The 21,725-nt window shown below is 40.2% G+C and overlaps 1 protein-coding gene and 1 long non-coding RNA gene across 2 annotated transcripts; both read right to left on the bottom strand.

The window, feature by feature from the left end:
- Positions 1–8,227: 8,227 nt before the first annotated feature.
- Positions 8,228–10,745, bottom strand: LOC108598861. The gene is made up of 4 exons (XM_017985622.2): positions 10,389–10,745; positions 10,250–10,334; positions 10,084–10,193; positions 8,228–10,015 (listed from the first exon to the last, which is right to left on the bottom strand). The coding sequence occupies exon 4, from the start codon at positions 9,821–9,823 to the stop codon at positions 8,270–8,272; it is 1,554 nt and encodes a 517-aa protein (XP_017841111.2). The 5' UTR covers positions 9,824–10,015; positions 10,084–10,193; positions 10,250–10,334; positions 10,389–10,745; the 3' UTR covers positions 8,228–8,269.
- Positions 10,746–14,971: 4,226 nt separating this feature from the next.
- Positions 14,972–15,758, bottom strand: LOC108605605. The gene is made up of 3 exons (XR_001915387.1): positions 15,477–15,758; positions 15,278–15,425; positions 14,972–15,147 (listed from the first exon to the last, which is right to left on the bottom strand). It is a non-coding gene; the product is annotated as an uncharacterized LOC108605605 (long non-coding RNA).
- Positions 15,759–21,725: the final 5,967 nt, after the last annotated feature.

Below are 21,725 nucleotides of genomic sequence, written 5' to 3'. Positions count from 1 at the left end.
GGGCCACCTTATTATCAATTAGTATTGCGAATCTATTTTCAACAATTAATCTAACTTTTTGCCTAAATTTTCCTTTAGTTTCCAAACTACTTTTCTTCAATTAATTCAATCTTCTTTTCTAAGCGCATCTACTGCGTCGTTGTTGCTTGCTCTATTGCTTGTTAACTGGACTTTATGGCCGGCAGTTTGTCAGCGACTGGTAATGTGTGCGCCTTCCGAGAAGCGCACAATGAACGCTTGACCTCCTTGGCAGAGCTAGCAAAGCTCACCAGGCTCATATGTGTAATGGCCAATTGACGAGCCCACCGCAGCAGCTCGCTGCGCTTGTTTGCGTTTCACTTTCCATAGTTTGAGAGCGCGCAGCTATAACATTGTCGACATCTTCATCTTCATCTTTGGGGGCATCCCAAAAATGGCTGCCATTGTAAATTTGCCCCGTTTGAACGGCTGTGTGCAGGTGCAGCTGATAGAGAGAGAGAAAAAAATAGAAAAACACACTGTTAACTAGCCTGCTTTGGCTAAAAGCAGCCGTGTCTCCATTTGTTGCCCACGGCTTGGCGCGAATGTCAGGCTATAAATACCGTATTGGTATTCGAATTGGCCAAAATGCGTTTGTTCGCTACATATAACGCAAATATGGACATATGTGTGGTTGCTATTACTGTTGCTGTTGTTGTTGTTGTTGTTGTTGCAGTTGCATGTGTTTCGCAATTGAAATAAAGTTGCACTAAACGCACTTGGAGCGCCTTGGCAATTGCCAATTCGCAATTTACATTTTACATTTTCATTTACATTTGTGCCCAAGTTTTCAGTTTGTGCACCTTTTTGGACATTTTACGGATGTTGCACACTAAACCATTTGCGGACTTGGCCTATGCTGTTCGATACCCTAATAGTTAAAGATTAAACTTAAGACCAATTCAACTTTTTGCTGCAAAATTTTATAAATAAAAAACTACAACTGCTGTTGCTACAACTTAATTAAATAGCATAATTTGCTGTGCTAAACTAAAAATAAAATGTCTTAAAAACTAAAGCTATAAAATTAATCAAATTGTTTAAAATATATATAGGTATAAATATAAATAACACGAATTATTACTGAATTAAATTGAAGTTGGCTTACACAATAAAATTATATAAAAGCAAACATATAAGTTCTACCATAAACATTTTTTTTTATTTTAAAGAGCATTAGCTCTTCGGTTAAGGTTTTACCTTTAATGGCAAATGATGATGTAATTTGGCAATTGTTTAACTGTCTGATCAAACAATTAACACACTTTTCATTTAACTGACCTCAGCTGGTGGCACTCGGCTCACTCCCCCTGCAGTCTGCACAATGTGTTATTAATGACAAAGTTAAAAATTAAGCAGCTTTGTGGCGGCAGCACTTTCACCCACTGTACACACAAAAGTTGTGAAAACAAAAGTTGCCAAAGCCAAACAATAGACAAATAAACTCAGTGGGAACAAGCTCACCTGCAACGATCGTTAGAAAATTGATCTTATAATGAACAAACTGCAGCTTTTAAATATTAATTAGGCCAAAAAAAATGTGTGACATAATAGTTTTTATAGAAAGAGTAAATAATATATAAATAGGTCACTTTTTTTTATATATTAAATTTTAAATGAAGCACCAGCAGCTATAAGTTTGCCTCTTCTAATCCTAACATACGTATCGTGCGGTCTCTAGGGTGTATTCATTCTATAAATATTTCTCCACATTATTAATATGCAATAGATATAATTTATGCATAAAACGCACAAATTTATTAACACCACAGTTGAGTACAAGGCAACCAAGCAAAGTAAATTAAAACTCTGTCATAATTCACGGCCGCAACAAAGAAAGTTCGCTCCCTCTAGATTTAGTCTTAACACGTGAGCGTTTATAAATAATAATTATGAGCAGAGGGATGCGCAGCAGATTCATAAGTGGAAACAGCTAAGGGAAAGTACACACTTTATTTCTCAGGACTGTCACCTTTCGCCGGCAAAGCGATAATGAAAGTCTGTCAAGCGCACAGTTGTTGCATTTCCCAATTGACTTTCAATTTATTCTTATTTATGATGAATACAATTGCAATTGGTATTAGTTTACCTTGAACTAGGCTGGGAAAATGCTAATTAGCTTGTCTACTGTGGGTTTCCTATTGGCTGCTAGGATTTTCTTATCGAGCGTGAGATATTTGCTTCGCTTCTCAAGTGCTTGGAGTCCAATGGGATTTGTCTCTTGTATTTCTGATGAGTATATGTGTTAAAAACAATTAAGCAATCATTTCAAAATATTTTAGTAGTAACTTTAGCTTTGTTTTATGTTTTTTTTTAATAAGTTATATGCTTAACTCGCATGCATTATGCATGAGTTGGAAATTGTTCGATTAGCTAGAAAGTGGCAGCGATAACGAATTTAATTGCCACACATGTTACTTTTTGGCAGCCAGCCACCCACACATATACACATCAATTGAAAATAGTTTTCACTCATTGAAGATGCAAGCCCACCTAGGCAATGGATTGGGACTGGGATTGGGATTGAATTGAACGCAAAACCAAGTGCGGGCCCAAAGTGCAACTGCCTGAGATTAATTGTTGGCTTTCTATGTGGAAAGGTTTTTCACCATTTTTCAAGTCTTCGTTAGCATCATGTGTCACAATTAAAGCGTAGAAAACTTTGAGCGAGTGTTTTTTGTTCATGCTGGTGAAAATGAAGGGCTGACAGTCCTGGGCCTGCAGTTTATTTTTAAACTTCCGTTGCGCAAGTTAGATACAACTAGAGCTAGATGCAGATACAACGATGCTTAGAGATGCATGCCACTGAGAATGTGCATGTATCTGTGTGTGAGTGTGTGGAGAAAGTGCAATAGTGATTGGGGAAACGAAAAATAGAAAATAAAATGATAAATTAACTTAGAAAAGTCACGAGTGTCAGGGCGTGAGTGTAATAGCATAAAGTCTACACACATGTCTAAGCGTTTATAAAGTGGGAGCTACACACAAACACACACATGTGTGTGAGTGTGTGTTAGTGTGTGCTTGTATGTGTGTGGGGGTATTTGATTAATGCACTTGCAAGCCAGCGCTTTGACACGCCTCTGTGGCCCACGTTTTGACTCTAATAAAGTAATTTACTTTACTAAATAGTTGCCGGCAGCGTTTTAGCCATTTAACAAGATGTCGGTTACCCCAACGCTCCCCCTTTAGCCATCACTTGGAAGCCAAGCTACTCCTGTCCATGGCAAAATTAGCATTTTAATTGAAATGTCACGCCGACTTTTGCCAAGTGCCAAATGCGTTTTAGGCCAAAATAACTGGCACGCACTTTTATTTTTTATTTTATTTTTCATATTTACAACGTGCAGCGCACAAATTGTTTGCCTGCTTAGCAATTGATGTTTTTATTTGCTTTCCAACCCACAAGCCGCCCCAGCCACTTAAAAAAATATATATAAATAAATACGTACAAGCAATTTAAACATATTTGCAATAGCAGCGCATGAGTTAATCATTTGCTAGACTTGGTGAATGGCTTGAATGGAACTCGAGACTTACAAATTGATTGATACGTTTGCTTGTATCGTTGTTTGTTTAACGCTGTTTATTAAACTATTGGTTTGAAAATTGTAGCAAATTGCAAATTCTGCAAACGTAAGATTATAAAATAAGATTTATACACAAAATATAAGTAAATTAATTTTAATATGCAATGAGCTTTTAAACACAATCAATAATCTGATTATTAAAATATCAAAAATATTGTTAAAAATTTAAATTCACAAGCACTACCCTCAGCTTAATAAAATATACATATATGCAACACTAAGTGGCAACAAATTAGCCCAAATTAGCTTATAAATAGCTGTTTAGCAAGGCCATAAATGCAAAAAATAAATAAAAACAAGGCCCACAGCTAGTGCAGGTTAATTTTGGTCACAACAAGCACTAGCTTGGCTCAATTGCAATTGATAAAATTTCATATAAAAAGCAGCAGCAGCAACAACAACAAATGGAACCGCAAATCTCCCCAGCGACAAAGCAAATGAGACCCACTGCGCGCGCTGCCACAAACGAATGTAAGGCAAGAGCAACAGCAACAACAACAAGAAGAAACAAAAACAGGCCAAAAGACTCCAGGCCAACTGGCAACAGGCAAGCGCCAGCTCTTCAGGCTAGCAAGTCCAAGTGGTGGTGGTTGTTGTTGTTGTTGTTGTTGCCGCGTACGCTGTTGCAACATGTCAAAATAAATCAATTGATTGATCTTGTTTTATTTATGTCCAATACAATTTCGATCAATGAGCTCTGCGCACGAATGCAGAATGTTAAAGCAGCTAGAAGCAGTAAGCAAGAAAGAGAAACAAGCTAGTGTGTATGAAAGAGAGAGAGAGAGAGAGAGCGACAGCTTAAAGAGCGCTGCATGTTGCATGGGGAACTGGCGCTTCAACTGTGGTGGTTGCTATTGTTGTTGTTGGGGCGTTGGTGGCTGCAGTAAATGAAAGACAGTTTATGAACTTATTTGACTGCAAAAGCTAAATTGAAGTAAACAAATAAATATTTAAAATCAACAATGCTTCCTTTACTTACATTGCAAATTATTAATCAATTTAGTTGTTTTAAAATTAAGTATACGCCTGAAACTGTGCTATATTTATATATAAGTCAAGAATTGTGCAAAAATTTGTATAATCAAATGCACTCTAGGAAGTAAGCCAACAATAGGAAAAGATCACACATAACTCGTTGGCAAAAAGTGCTTTGAACTCGCCAACCCCAACCCCATAGCGTAGAGTGGGCGGGTTGGGAGGCTTTGAATAGACGCAACATTGTCATAATCATGCAAATTTCACCTGTGTACAAATTGCATATTTTGTCATATGCCGAAAGTTCATTAGATATGTGCATGCAAATTGACAAAAGAAACTTAAAATTAAAGCATTATAAGCCGAACAAATACCCAGCAGCAGCAGCAGCAGCAACAGAAACAGTCGTTGTTTAGATATAGACAGACTCGATTAGTTCGATAGCTAATCCGATGTATAGCGTATGCTTTGAGTCATTGTGTGTTATGCACAAATGACTGCAAAAGCAAAAGCAAGAGCTGCATTTTTTTGCATTCGCAAAATCAATAAAAATCAAATAATACACAAACTGTGGGGATCAATCACATTTATGCTAATGTACTTACATAATCCAGTGAAGCGGGAGGTGGTGGAGCTGCTGCTGCTGCTGCTGCTGGAGGTTAAAAAGGCGGGTGGGCTGCTGCTGTTGCTGCAAATTCAATTCAAATTTTGTTTTGACAAATTTGCTTGCTTAGATAAGACAGCTCAGCTTTTGCGTAGATAGCAATTGAATAAAAATAAAGAAAAAGAAAACTGCATACAATTTTGGCATTATAAAGCTCTGTATGCTAAATCGAGCACAATGAACGGCGGTTTATTTGTTGTGTGGGGTGGAGTCGCAATGATATTTGTTTGCTTGTTTGATTCTTGCACTTTCACTGCTTTAAAATGCATACCACCTACATTTTCTGTTGCTCGCGTTTTTTTGTATTTATTTTGCTTTTCTTTTTCTGCAACAGTTCAGTGGCCAAGCGAGCGAGCGCACATTGGATTCCGAATCACCGTTAAGGCATTCTGCATAACTAAGAAAATTGTTACGGGAAGACGTTGCTGCTGCTGCTGTCGATTCCGATGCGGATGCCGTTGCTATTGCTGCCGCCGCTGCTGATGCTGACCATTGTTCTACTGCTGAATTGCAAATGGCGTGTCGCATAGTTTGAAGCTGCAATTTGCCGTTTGTTGGGGCAGTCAGGGCAGCCCAGACCTAGCAGATCATCTGCCTGTTCAGTTCAGTTCAATCAACCCTTTGGTTCATTGACTTCATGGCTCGCCACCCTACACACAACCTACACGTGAAGTTAACTTTGTGGCCTTGTCGACTGACTACCCAGGTTGAATGTACCGTTGTGTCTTTGAACTCGATCGATCGATCTCTCTCTCTCTCTCTCTCTCTCTCTCTCTCACTCTCTTGTTCTCCAGCTATGGCATAACGTGGGCCAGCCGCCTTGCCAGACACACAGACGACGTCAATGAGACAACGAACTCCAATTCCAATGCTCAGCATTGTCGCCGACGCCACAAACACAGAAGAAGCAGCAGCAGCCGCAGCAACATCAGCGGCAGCAACAGCGCCAGCATCAGCAATCGAAATATACCTGACGCGATCTTTCGCATGCAAATCATCCTCTCTCAGCGTTCGAATTGAACCAATTAACATTACAAATTTTTAGCATTTTTTTTGTTGTTGTTTTTTTTTTTTGCTTTGTGCCCACAAGTACATGAAGGAAGAAGCGACCAATTAGCATCGTGTTGAGCGAAAAAAAAACAATTGCATATGCAAAGCGCGTAGAAGCGACTTGAATGAAATCCTTGTCAACGTTTATTGATCTTGCATGGCATTGTCGATTTCCATGGCCTTTGACGAGTGTATCTCTCAACCAAGTGCTGTCAGTTGAAAGGCAAAACAGGCTTAAACAATTAAATTGCTGAGCAAATAAATAAAAAACATAAGTATGAACTAATTACTTTGCAACATATTTTGGTAGCATGAGGGGCTCTCTGCAACATTTTTCCCAGGCTTTTACTGCCATGATTCAAGCCCATTTCCCATTTCCTGCTTTTTGTAAAAAGCATTGCTGCCCTTTGGCGATTAGCAGCAGCAGCAGCAGCAACAGTAACAACAGCAACACCAACACCACCCAATTGGCATACAAAACTTGTTGGCTGGTCTGGGCCTGGACTTGGCCTATGGTGGCCTGCGCATGGGTGATAAATAAATTCAGGTATTAACTTGCCATATATTTTCATTATATGCGACACAGAAAGTCGTGTTTTATTTCAACACAAGTGGATTTTAATAATAAAATGTGTCTAATTTGGTTACCCACTCGCTGAAAACCTGATTGCCCAACACCTTTTTGATACCAGTGGCGTGGCTCCAGCTCCAGCCCCAGCCCACTTGCAATTGCCAGTCTTGGCAACTTGCAACTTGCAACTTGCAACTTGGCTTACTGCTTGCTTGCTTGTATGTATCCGCATCCTCAGTGTGGTACGTGCGAGGCGTCAATGCTTCATTTTCACTGTCATCTTAAGTTGATTGCAAGTTACGAGCGTGCTGACAACAACAACAACAACGACAACAACAGCAGCTGCTCAGCGACATTTGCATTGTAACGGTAATTGTTCACTAGCATGCGTATGGCCTGCTCAGTTCAGTTCAGTTCAGTTCAGTTCAGTTCAGTTGCTGAGGTTATGGCTACGAGGGTTAATGCGCAGGCGGCTTATTAATCAAAGAAGTAGCGGCTGCGCAACAGTTGCGCAAAAAGCAAAATACAAACCGTTGGCGCATGATTCATGCTTAATTGGGCCCCAAACTCTGCGGCAGCAAACCGTGCAAATCTCACCCAGTTGTCAATTTCACAGACAACACATTTCAATCAAACTTTGCTGTGCCATAAATAAATGCCACCCCAGCTCAGTAGCCCCCCACCTGCCCGCTGTCTGACTGTTGCTGTTGTTGTTGTGCACGCCTAACGTTCACATTTTTCCACATGAAATTATGAAGTCTCCATGGCAATTAATACGCATGAGCAGCCAGCTAGCCAGCCAGCCAGTGAGCTAGACTAGCCGCCTGCTTGGCCAGTTGCTCCAGCTTCAGTTTGCTGGCCTATAGAGGCGGGTGCTGTCGTCGTCGCATGTCAATTTGATGGCAATTAACTTTTAAGCTAACGTACGGCTTTAATAATAAATTTAATGAGCTGCCAAAAATGGTTGCAAATTTACGTGGCAATTAGCGAAGCAAAGCGACACTTGAACAAACATTGATCGTGTGCTATTTTGTGATCACTTGGTGCACTGCAGCTCTATTTTGCTAATGAGCTACAGGCTTGGCCAATTGCTGCAACTGCGGCATTTAAAGCGCGTGGCGCATGTGCTCAAGGTGTGCCCCACAGCATAAAATTTAGCGCAAGTTGCTATTTTGAATTGTACTTGTTAGCCGCATAAGCTAAAGTACCTGATAAGTAACGAGTCACAGTATCGATACTTTGTGTTATCGCTGCTTAAGCTTTTGAATTTCTTGACTGTTAGCTCAAGCTGAACTAAACAAATAAAAACAACCAACAATTATTTGTATAGCAAATAAAATATATATTTAAATAGTTTGTCAGTTGCTTTTTAATTGACTTGAGCGTCAGTTTGTTGGCAGCCTACCCCATTTGAGGATGATAGCCATATTGCTCTAGCAGCTCCGCTTTGGTAATGGTGCGCTCCAGCTGATTGGGCAACAGATCAAAGAAGCGCGCTTGTATTTTCCACTGCACCATATTGAAATAGTTATACTCGCCGGACTCCTTATAATCACAGCAGACATAGTGCGGATTGTCGGGCTGACGACGCAGCCAGAGGCGTTCGTAGATGTGATAACGCCAGCCACGCTCTGCTAGCTCAGCAGCAGCCAGCATTTGCATCATATCAGCTGGATACGTATAGAAGAAGAAGAACAAAAGCTCATTCTGCATTTGATCGACCTGCGGCTGTGGTAAAGCATTTTGCAAGGGTGGCCGTCGATAATATGATGGTACATCATAGTGGACCTCATGCGGGTTACAACGTCCGCCCAGCAGTGGCCCGGCAAACGAGGGATACAGCTTATTGGCACGATTGGTACAACAGTGTCCGTCTATATTAAGATGTGCTGCGTCAAGGCCAAAGATTTGTGAGAGCAAGTGAGGATTATTCTGCGCTCGCTCCAAATTTCTGGCCAAACCAGCCAAGCCATAGGGGCCGTCCATGCAACGCCCCTTACGCTGGCTCTGCTGCGGTCGAGCTGGCGGTGACATGTCAAGGGCAACGCCACCCAATGGCATGCCCATGCCATTGGTTCGCAGACGCGCAAACAAGCGCATCTGATCAAAGCCAGGAGGTGGACCAATGTTGGCAGCAGTCTGAGTTGCAGGCTCAGCTTTGTTTAGGCGGCTGGAGACGCGCTGACTCACACCTTCATTGATGAACTGAGCGCCAAAGATGTGACTTTTGTTGTTGCTGGTCAGGCGCTCATAGTAACTTGGCACGAAGAACTCATTGGACTTGGTTTTCTCTTTGTTGCTGTTGCTGCTGCTGCTAGTACTACTGTCGTTATTGTTGTTGTTGCTGGTAGTAGTATTGCTGGTGGCTGCAACAAGCGCCACAACTGGCGGCGAATCATTGTTATTTAGATCCTGTTCGCTAGAGTCGCTAGATTGTTGTTTCACAAGCTCCTCAAGCGCATCAAGCAACTGCTCCAAATCCTCGCTAGAATCCTCCGACGTAGCTGGTGGCTCCACCTCGACCTCCACCTTCTCATCTTCTTCCTCGGCGTTAGATACTGGCTGCCCACCTTCATCTTCCTCCTCAGACACAGCTACAGCTACAACTGCCGCTGCCAGTTCTGCAGTCTCTACAGCCTCATCGACCTCCTCGTCATCGCTTATCATTGCAGTCCAGTCATCTGGCACATGGCTCCCACGCAAATTGAATGTCTTATGTGTGCCAGGCAGCGCTGGGAAATCTTCACGCAATATGGTAAACTTGGGTGCAGCCGGTGGCGTTGACGACGGCGAGCAGTCCGGCTTTGACATATTCTTCACCACATCCACGTATAGCGCCGAGGCGGCGTTTAGACTCTGCTTGACTTCTGGTTTTTTCTTGCCATCCGCTGTAGCAGCGGCAGCTGAAGCTATTACCACAGCAGCGGCCAAGGATTTGGCATTATGACGCTTCATCTTTAGTACTTTTAATGCAGAAACAAAAAATTGAAATCAAAACAATTACGATTGAATTTTTAAGCAGCTTGAAATTTTCTTGGCTTTTGACATGCGTTAAGTGCTGCCCAGCAAAACAATCGATATCGATAACAGCTGCAATTCGATCATTTTGCTTTGAAAGTTAAACAGCTGTCAAAATTATACGTTTAGCTAAACATATGCAATAAAATAAATATAAATAATAATATAAACTATTTGACTTTTTGTAAACACATTACAATTTGAAATGTATGTATTCAGCTTTTCTCTTGGCTATTCTTATTAGCCTCGGCACTTAGTCCAACCAACCAGTATCTGCTACACCATATTAAGCCTAAAATTGCAATAACTGTAATCGAAATAAATTAGAATATCAAACACTTGCATAAATATTAGCATACTAACTTATTGTATATATTAAGCCTGCATTACCAATAAGGCAAGAGACGTTGGCCATAACGAAGCCGATCAAGTAAAGGCTACGATGTTTCTAGTCAGGGAGAAGAAACTATGAACTAAATCGAAAACAGCAGAGCAAACTTACTTTTATATGCCCAATAATATGCAATATTGATCCGATAAATATTAGAATACCAAATATGAAACCGGCTATATAAAAAATCTTACAAGTGATTTTATCTTTTGGAGTTTCCCTTGCTTTCCAGCTTATTTCCTCGGCGCCCACATTGAGCTTTACTTCATCTTTGCTTAATCTGAACATAGGTCCTCTGAAAAAGCCATTAATGCAAATAATGATTAGAACAATTCCATGCACTAAATTCCAAGCGGATATGAAAATAGATTTCGTTTTTAGATTGCAGCAACAATTGTCGCTTGCTTTGCAATTGTCATCTGAGCACATTTTGAAATATATGTATGTATGTGTGTGCACGTTTAAATTTAAATAATTGTTTCAAATGCTTTAAAATAATACTAATTGTGACATTGCAGTAAAAGCTACATATTTAAAAAAATCCAACCAAATACTTAATTAATATTTTTTGCCCGCTTAGTTTTTAATGGTTTTCTTTTTTTTAGCTTACACCTAAACATGGGTGGGTGCTGATCTCGTCGGAAATTGCCATAAACCAATTTAAAAGTCGCATCATAAATTTTGCATGTTGCCTCAAGCGTAAATGAAAATTCACCTGCAATGTAAAAGGAGAACGACTATCAACTTATGCAAAGAGTTATGAAATCTACAACTAGCAGTCATACTAGCGAGCTAGAGCTAGAAAGAGAGCGAGAGAGCAGTAAGAGTTACAAGCCATTAACTTAAAATGACAACAGCAGCACATAAATCTCAGAGCAGCGGCCAAGTTGCCTTTGTGTCTGTGCCTTTTGAGTTGGCACTTAAACTGAAACTTAAAGGCAAAAATTGTCTGGCAATTGACAAAAGGAACGCCGCATAACCATAAACATGAGCTGGCACTTGGAAGCTGATGTGCTGGAGTGGGCGGCGCAGGCGTTGGCCATTGTGCGCTAATAGCCCAAGCATTGGGGCACTGCCCACAAAACCTGCCACAGACTCATTTGAGAATGCTTCTACTGCTTCTTTTGCTCGTTCTGCCTCTGCCTCTTGTCTCTTACTTCTTCATATTCATTTTTGCACTTTGAAAATTTATGCGAACGTGTTGCAAGCGTCAAATTAACGAACTTGTCTGCCAAGAGCCAAAAGTTCACAGTCTCTCTCCATATAGCAAACGATATAGGCGCTGTCTTGAAATATTCAGCATATCAGGTGCATATGGCCGGTGCAGCAAATTAAGCGCAAATAATATAAAATACAATAAAGCTGCTGAGCAAGAAAAATGATACACATAAGCCGAGCTGGACAACAGTTGAGCACTAGAGATGGCAGCAAAGATGCGGAGAGTAGAAGTAAAGTAAAGAAGTTTAAAAGCTGTACTTAGTCATACGACATATTTTATTTATAAAATTTAATTTTAGGCCGATGCTTGCTAAAGTGCATTTAATTTATTTTGGTTTTAAGTTGAGCTAGCTGAGTTTATTTAATAACCAAAGCTTTTTGTCTCCTCCCTATTTGCTAGTCAAAGCCAACGAACGAGCAGCACGAATTGCCATTTGGCGCTCCAAGGGCCAGAAGCTGCTTTGAGAGCCAACTCCAGCACATAAACTTCAATAAATCATACTCATGTTGCGCTGGCAGAGGACAACGACAACAACGGTTAAGCAGCCAAGCAGCAGCAGTGGCCAAGTGGAGTAACAGATAACAGCGCAGCAAGTTGCTAGTTGCAAGTTGCAAGTTGCAAGTTGCAACTTTGCCACTTTGTAAAGACAGAGATGGGTTTAGCAATTGCAGAACCATTAAATTGCCATTGCCAACAAGTGAAGCGCTGCCAGTTAGGTGTTGGGCCATTGCATTCACTTAAGCCGCCAGATTACAACTCCAAAAAAAGAATATTACACGATTCTCCGTGTCTGCCAAAGTGAACGACCTGTTCTAGGGGCATTATGGAAATTAGCCTAGGCCACCAAAAAGTGACGCCCCAACGACCCCAGAGCGCATCACTCATGCCAGAGCCTAATGACAACAACGTGTTGCACTTGTGCTGCGTCGATCGGGGGCAACAGTCGCCAAGCTTTATGTGAATTGCTGTGGCAATTGTGTGGGCCTGTTTCCTGAGCTGGGGCCATTAGTCGCAGCGTTGTAATGACCACATGAGGCTTAAGAGCACTAAAAATTATGCATACATATGAATGCGCTGGATGCTGCAGACTGTGGGCGTTGGCCTTAAGCGATTCGACTAATTTTGTTTGATGGCCTTGGGCAAGAGGTGAACCGTACGCTTGAGGCAGGTTCCTTAACATAAATTCTTATTAACAATGATTGCATAAAATATAATTAAGCAACAGCGCAGGCGTGTTTAGCTTACAGCTAAGAGCTCAAAAGCTCTTAATAAACTGCAGCAGCCTTAAATATAAGTATTAACAACTATAAGCATTAATCAGCTATATATATATATACTATATATACAAAGTCAAAGCGTATTATAAACAGCAGCAATTGCAAGTCAATTTTACTTGCAACATGCTTACAATGTTGCATTGTTTGTTGTAGTTGCTGCTGCCGCAAGCCAAACCGAGTCGAGTATTCAGTGAGTTTCATAAAATATTACGATAAATGTCGTTTTCAACATTTATAAGCGAAGATTTTCATATTTTATTGCTTATAACTGCAAAGCGACATTAAATGATGCTGCTTAAAGAAACAAAATGCAGCGTATTAAGTCCCAAAACCAAGACCTGCCCAACTACAGCAACAACAAAATGAAAAAATAATACAGCAGAAACAAAAATGAATTGTCTTCATTTTGTAATTTAATGGTATTTTATTGAATTTTTGATGCGCACGGACAAGGCAAGCTGAACGAGCATGAGCAGCGCATCCTTGGCTGCTGTGCAGATCAACAGATCAGCGATTGGCCGCACAGTGGGCCAAAGCTGACAATAAGCTTAGCAGCTCTGACTTAGAAGCTTCAACTTTTACATTACTCTTCTATATTTAGTCAGTTAATCAATTCATAAGTTTTTGAATATTATTTTATATCCATGAATACCACTGTGCATTGCCCGTTGACATTTAAAATATGGCTGCGTGTCAGAGCGTCTGCCCTACGCCCATTTTTATAGCAGTCAGGATTACATTTCGATTTCGTTTTCAATTTTTTGCACTGATCACTGCAACTGCAGCTTAAGCCCGAGCGTAAATTCAATTTGAAGGTCTGCCCGGTGCACTACTGTGGCCGAAATTCCTGTATACATATATTCGAATGGACAATTCGACAAAATGTGCTTTCACTTGACCTGCAGTGCTGCGTAAATAAATTTTATCGCTACGCTGACACGTGCGCGTAATATTTCATTAAATTAAAAATAAAGCCACATACATATGCATGTAGATATGCATGTGTGTGTGCGTGTGTGCTGCTGTTGTAAAACAAATTGGCAGTTGCATCGTAACTTCGTTTTCAATTTGGCAAGCTTGACACTTGGCCAGTTAGTCAATTGGCCAACGGGCGCCCAATTTTCAAATCTGTCCAAATGCCACCTACGTTGTCCACACGCTACAGATTGGGTGAAGGCTGTGAGGGGCGGGGTAGGTTGCTACCTGTCGCTACTGCTGCCATTCACTTGCCGGCAGTGCGTGGCGGCTTCTAGCTCTGGTCTAGCTCTGATTGCAATTGCCACATAAACAACAATAACAAACAAGCTTGGCTCTGGTCATAGCCAGTGGCCCCAGATATAAGAAATTTAACTTAATCATATGCTTAAATAAACAGCAGTGCTAGCAACAAAAGCAGCTGTATAAATTATTAAAAACTAAAATAGCTTAGCAGACAAATTGAGTGCGCTGCCTAAAATCTTAATAATACTAAACCTCAGCGTTAATTAATAACTTACATATATAATTTAAAGTTTCAATTGTTGCAGCTTCACTTCGATTGCAATTGCAATTCCGACCCATGCGCTTCATAGCCGGCGGTAATAATTTCGGCTATAATCGAAATGTTGGCCACAAGAGTAATCGAATAAAGGGCTGACAGTTTGTCACGCCCACAGCATACTACCGTATGCCGTTACAACATTTATATATAAACGATATATATATATATATATATGTATGTCGTCTACTTGCCTTCAACTTTGCACTGTGCGACTGGCGCAAAATAATATACGGCGTGTATACAAACCAAGGCGCACTTTCAATTAATCAACGAAATTAATTAAGGCTCACGATCAGTGCTGATCACTGAGCAGGCAACGGTGCCCAACAGTTGCCAACGTTGGCATTGCAACATACACACACATAATTTCATTTGGGCACAGCATGCGTTTGTCGTCGCGTTGTTGTTATCATAGCAGGACATGGACCAAGTCTCAGTCAAGTCTCATTTCAGTTCAGTTAGTTGGTCAGTTGGTCACTGGTGCGCAGTGCACTCAATTAGCACGCATGTAGCCGCAGCAGTGTGGCGATAATTAAGCTGGAAACTGTAGCCTAAGACTTGTGGATTTGTCGCCACGTTGACAATTGGCAGCAGGCCTGGGCGCTGACTCTACGATTTATGGTGGCTAAGCTGTTAACCAATTGCGCAACACTTGGCTAATAAATTTTCTGTTTAATCATGGCACAAAATGCTACATGCTGTGATTTTAAGACCGCTCCAGTAACTACCGTTGAACGATAAGCAGCCGCAGCGCCAGCAACTTGGCTTAGTCGTCGCCACTATATTCCAACTTTTGAAAATAGGAGAAAACAACAACAGTACAATAGACAGTGCCTGCAAATGAGAAAAGAATTAGTGCATTAAACTAATTAAACAATGTAATTATATATGCAGACAGTCTGACTATAATAATTACAAGCACAGAACTGAGAACAATGTCATCTTTAATTTTAAAGTAACTTACGAAAAATTGCATAAACTGAGTACAAAATTGTTAGCTTAGTTAAGTTTACGTATACGCTTGTTAGCAGCAAAAAATAAATCATTTCAATAATCAAGCTTGATAAATTGACAACAATTTGTACGGGCATCAAAAAGCTCAAATTTGTAGGCTATAAAATATTGAAATTAAAAATGTAGTGCAACATTTATAAGAAACTTACATTTGATGCTGCAGCCAACAACAAAATTCCAGCTATAATACCCAGTTGGCTTTGTACGAACCAAATCGTTAACATTCGCTTGCACGAATGACCGAATTTTAACATAATAGTAATTGTATTTGAAAAGCCTTCAACTATTAAGAAATAACCAAGTAAATAGCAGCCATTTCGCAGTGAAATGCAGAAGCAAAACTTTTTTAAAAACATGATGATGAGCAATAGAATTATAAAGCTGTAAAGTAGAAATTCAAGCTATGACAGTTTACTCAACGAAGTAATGTGAAATGTACAGATGGATAGGCTGCGATTAAAAATCAACTGAATATAATAAATAAATATTATTCGTTGGATTTATGGCTTATATATATAATAAGCATGCATTGATTTGTTTGTCAAACAACACTTTAGGCTCTAAAATACTTTCAAATTCACAAGTTAAAAATTACAAAATGCTGCGAAATGATAAACGCAATGCGGGACAAAAGTTATTGTCATTAAATGAGGATCTAGTAAACGATATTGTTGAATATAAAGAAGTGGAATTTCAATCGTCAGCAGCTGCATCGCAACTAAGCTTAGCAACTTCACTTGATGAATATGATGAAGCTAGTGCAAGCGAAGAAGAGAACTTGGAGCGTTGCTTGCTGGAAATATTGCAGCAAAGATTTTATCAGCAGGAAAATCCTGCAGTTGCAGATGCTGAGCCTGAGCAATTTGGTGATGCGCCTGCGAAGCAGCTAATATTTCTGAAGCAGCCTGTCAGCCAGCTGCTGTTCTCCAAAAGCTCTGAGAGTTTGCTGCCAGTGCAAAGCGCAACTCATAGCAGGCAGCAAGATTATTTTTTAAGCAGACGTGTGCAATGGTTTAATACGCTGGTGTGGCCCAAATCGGAGACATCGTTTAGGCTAAATCAACGCAAGTTGCATTGCAGTTTGGGGCAGGATGCGTTAAGGCAGCAGCAGCAAATGTTGAAACGCAAGACCCTTCGGAATTCTAAGCATGCGGCTCAACGAAAGTTCGAGTGAAAGTGAAAGAGCTTTTAATGTGAAAATTGTTTTTTCTTAATATGCTCACACTCACACACCAGCATGTTTGTGTGCATGTTAAGCTACAGCAACAACAACAAATTGGCTGTCATGTTAGGCTGCATGTTATAGAGAAATGCTTTTAGTTGAGAAAAATCTTTCATACTCATCGAAGTCTTTTAACCTAAAACAAAAGCTATGTTTCGTAGTTAAATGTGTTTCTTTTTTTTCTTCAGGAATTTCTTTCTTGTAGCCTATTGTAGTTGTCAACTGGAAGCTTTCTATTGCCTAGAAGCGTTCCCAAGCTTGTCTGCCAATTTAATTAGGTCTAACGTTAATTTAGCTTTATTTCTCTACTTTTTTTGTTGTTGTTTCGTGCTCAATTTGGCCATGTAAAGTGCACATTAAAGTCCACCCATAAATCAACATTAATTTGACAGCAAACTTTACATAACTTTTGGCCAACAGGTGAAAGCGAAAAGTGCAGCTGCCTTTAAGCCAAACAACGGCAGGAAAAACTCGCCACTTGCACTCGCAAAAATTTACTAGTCGCCCAAGCTGCCATGGCATGCAAAATCGAATTGTGTGCTAATATTTGGCCAAACAACAGCAACAACAACAGCAACTAAAGATCGCCTGAGGCGCACTTCAAACTCCTGCTGTCTATGCCCGCTTCAGCTGCAGCCGCTGGACATGACGAAGTGACTGCAGACAACGACTTTCTGACAACAATAAAATCATTTTGCATGCCCAAATTGGCAAATGCTTATAGCGTTGAGTTCAAGCTGTCGTGTTGGGGCGCGGGTGGAGGGTGGCAGTGGGTACACCTTGCAACTGACATGCAATTGTATGTTGCATTAAATGACAACTATTATGGTAAAAGTTTTGCCAATGCGCCTGCTCATGAGTGTTAATAGTAATTCATTTATAAGCCTGAGCATATGAAGAAGCAATTAACAGAGATTTCCAAAAGAAATAAAACTATAATTTAATTTAATTTTTAACATAAATACTTAGCTTGATCAATTAGTCATTTAATGCGCAATTTTTATTTTAAGCTCTTAGTTGTGATTTTATTTTGCTACAATTTAAAGCTTAGAATGTTCATCGAATTACATTTGCATTGATTATAGCCAACAAATGTGCGTGTGTGTGTGTGTGTGTGCTTGCAACCAAGGTTAACTGCTTGCTGTGAGGATCGTTTAGCCAATAATGCGAAGCATCTTAAGTCTAAGCACTTAGCGTTAATCTCAAGTCAAACAAAATGCCAAACAAGCCTGTTGCCTGTTGGCAGTTGTTACCAGTTTGCGGGCAATTGGCTGCGTAACTTGTCAAAGGCAATTACCTGTACAGTCTTGGCCAACTGATGCTTGCCAAACAGACATTGAAGGCGTCACAGCAGAATACCAGCTGATTACACGAAGAAAAATTAAGTGAATTAAAAGCAAATGCTTACAAATCTTTAAGATATTTTATTAGTCAAAACACAACTAAAGCAAATGAATACTATTACTGGTTGACTTGCGCTGCTTTTCTCACTGTGTAAATATCCTGCGAGCAATTGTAGACGGACGCCAAGTGTCAACTGCTTTGGCGACAATAAAAGTGCTGAGAGCAATTTGCAGGCGCGTCTCTAATTGAGCCCCACTGGCTATACCCGCGCCTCCGCCCAATGACAGTTTATAGAGTCGTTGACACGTGCATATGCATGTGTGTGTGTCTATGTGTGTGTGTGTGTGTGTTAACTATTTATGTACCGTAGTGTGCTCAAGCAAATGGAGAAAGGTGCTTTATGTCAGGCGAGCTTTGATTTAGTCTAACACATTTTATTTTCGTCTCGCTAGCTCATTGCAATTCGCTTTGGCTCGCCTGCCAGTTGACAATCAATTTGTATATATTCGCCAGAAATTATTTCTTTAATTTTCTGCACACATGCAGCTGCCACAAGAGAGCAAGAGAGAGAGAGAGAGCGAGAGTTGTGCGCGCAAGGTTAGTTAAGCCAAACGATTTGGAATTTCATTTAGAAAGTTGACTGGAACATTTGCATTTGCCAAACTCTGAGCGACATTTGCCAGACAGGAGAGAGAAAAAGAAAAGCAACCAAGGCTGCTGCTGCTGCTGCGGCTGCGGCTGCGACATTCTTACGCCTTCACTTTTCACAGGCAACTTACATGGCTCGTCAAGCTTGTTTAGGTTTTAACTGGGTCATTTATAAATAATAACGGTAATCATAATGCCTGCCCGCACGATTTCATATTCTAATTCCGTCAATCATCTGCAACTGCAACTGTCTGCCAAACTGATCTTTAACTTCTATTGACAGCCACAGACTCACATGTGTTGTTATTGTTTTTAGACTCTTTTTTTGCCACTCCTAGAGGGCATACAACTGCGCGTCTTAGTGCTGATGAAATGCTTTCTACTTTGATTCATTGTTTAGTATTTTTTTTTTTTTTTGGGTAATGCAGCTTTGAAAAACGTTTGGCTTTAATGGCTTTTGATTGATTATCGCGTGCCATGGCTCAGTGGGTGCTCCAGCTACAGCTTCAGATTTAACTTCATGTGTGCCCTGGCCCACGTTTTTTCTTTCTTTCTTGCTTTATTGAAGTATGCTTAATTAGCTTGATATGTGTTTGTGCCTCTTTTTTGTTGCACGTGCTGTTAGTTCCTGGTACAACAGTTGAGTGGGCACACACACACACACACACAGAGAGACACACGCATGCGTTACATTAAGTTCAGAGTTGAGGCATATAACAAGTTGGCATTACAAGATCTATACGATATAAAGCCTTTGCTACGTGACGCTCTCCCGACGCTTGACGTTGCCGAGACCCTTTGTGGTTGCCAAGCGTGAGCAAATGAACTCTTGATTGCTTCCAATGAAACTTTAACAACAAAAGAAATGCAACAGCAGCTGAGCTGAGGTATGCAGCCTCAGCAAGTGTGGAATTTATAGAGAATGCCAAAGATGAACTGAAAACTGTGCATTGAAATATTGACATAAGCCATTTCGCTATGTTACAGCTCTTGGAATGTTGTATATTTCCAAATAATTGACGTATTTGTTTATGGTAGGTATTTAATTAAAATATATAGTATTATTCATAACTTCAGCCATACAGATTTATGCACATATCAATAAAGCTGTGAAAAGTTTAAAATTATACAAATTAAGTTAAGCATGTGATTTTTTGTCAAAACTCTGACGATTTAAAAAGAACTAAGCTCATTTTGAATGGAAAAGTTTAGTTGCTGGGTGATATTATGGTGGATAAAATATCTTATAAATTAAAGACAATAGCTAGGACCGCTCTCAATTAAAGGAACTAGCAGGATAAGCATTTTGCCTACAATTACTTTGCCAACAAAATTTGTTCATTAATCAAATTAAGCACAAAGTGTTTATTTAGACTCTCAATTATCTGAATATGCCAAAAACTTTTGAATCAGATCTTTTTCACTAAGTTACAGCATCTCAAAGTTAGAAATTAGAAGCACTCATTGCATTCGTTTTTTAGCCATAACATTCTTTAAAATTATCCTATTCTTGAAACTTTCACTGCGTTATGCATTTGATACTAAAAACAAAGTTGCAACATTAAATGTAGGATTTTACATGCATCTTACGAGTCTAACAATGCATAAAACTCTGAGATAGGACGACTTTTCGCTGAGTTATAAATCATTGAAAATTTATATTTGGCAGAAAATTTGTCTTGTTTGTTTTACTTTTTTGTTAATTACTAGAGCAAATAATTTTCAAATTATACATTTTAATACTCGTTTTAATTGTATTGTTCATGCCAACATAACGTTCAGATCGTATTTTTTAAGCTGATTTATAGTATCTCAATGTTTATAATTCTAGTCTATTTTATAATTGTATGTATATTTTGTGTTTATAGTGGAATTTCTGAAATTTTCGGTGGGGGGGTGGTGCGCTCCCCGTGCCCCTCCCCTAGCTACATGCCTGGTTTCTATATTATGGCTTGCTTCATAAAGAATCTATCTCGCTCACTCATTCACTTAACTGCTAACAAAGCTTAACTTTTTTTGCTTTACGACTCTTTATTTTTTTTTATTTTGCATGTGCGGCTCATTAGACGTCCATGCGTTTGCATGCGCTTTGCACTGTCCTACGCACTCCTTTTAAGTGCAGTTCAGCAATTTTTTGTTTTGTTGGCACAAAAAGCGAAGTGGCATTGTCTAAGCCGCGCTAAGTCGAGCGAGTGAGATAGATAGAAGCGCAGTGGGGATTGCTGTGTTAGCTTTGGCCAGGCCGATGGTGGGTGATAAATGTTAAGAGGCGCGCGCGTGTGCAGGCAGCAGCTTCCATTGAAATTAGTTATTCACGCGGATCGTTTAAGGCAATCCAACACCAGTTGAAGTTGCAGTTGCAGCTAAAGCAGCAGCAGCAACAGTCTGTTGTGGGCTCTGTGCTTTGGTCATGCCTTGTCAGCGATGGCAGCCCAGGCTCTCTCTCTCTCTCTCTCTTCGCTCCAGTGTACGCTTGGCTATTGTCGCGCCGCTTTTGTTTTAATGATCGTGCTGCTGCTGCAGCTCATTTAGCTTGTACCGCTGCGGCAGCTACTGTGCGGTACGTGCAACAGACGGGATGGCCGTCTTTGCCACCGTTGGCTGCGCTTATCAGTGCAACATTTTGCATGTACCAAAGCCAGCAGCAACAACAAAAGGCCACGTTCAACTGCTTGGCAGCATTTGTCACAGTCCCACACACACACACACAGCCAGACGGACACTTTACATGTGTCTCTGTGTTGTTGTTGCTGTTTTTTTTTTTATGTGTGCTTTTAGCCATTTTATCGTCGGCGCTCTGCGCCTGCTTTTTTCTAATGGCTCATTTCCTTGCCACAGTAGCTGCAACAACAACAACAACAACAACAATGGTAATTAACCTGTGCATGTTAATGAACTTCAAAAACCTGCCCCCAAAAAAAAAAAAAAGCGAACAAAAAACTGTTTGCCCATTTGCTAACTTTATGCAGATTTTTGTCTAGCAAACGCTGCTGCACGTTGGCGCTAATGCAAATATACATATACGTATGTATATGTGCAACATTTTGTTGCAAAATGAGGTTGTTGTCGTGCCGTTGACAATCTAATTAGAATACAAAATGCTTTTAAGCTTCAGACTCAGCTTAAGCTTGCAACTTGCCACATACAAGTTTCAAGTTCATGGTGTTGAAATATGTAGGAGCGT

The sequence above is a fragment of the Drosophila busckii genome, chromosome 2L, assembly GCF_011750605.1.
Source record: "Drosophila busckii strain San Diego stock center, stock number 13000-0081.31 chromosome 2L, ASM1175060v1, whole genome shotgun sequence".
Lineage (NCBI taxonomy): Eukaryota > Metazoa > Arthropoda > Insecta > Diptera > Drosophilidae > Drosophila > Drosophila busckii.
This window is presented reverse-complemented; position numbering and strand designations above follow the sequence as displayed.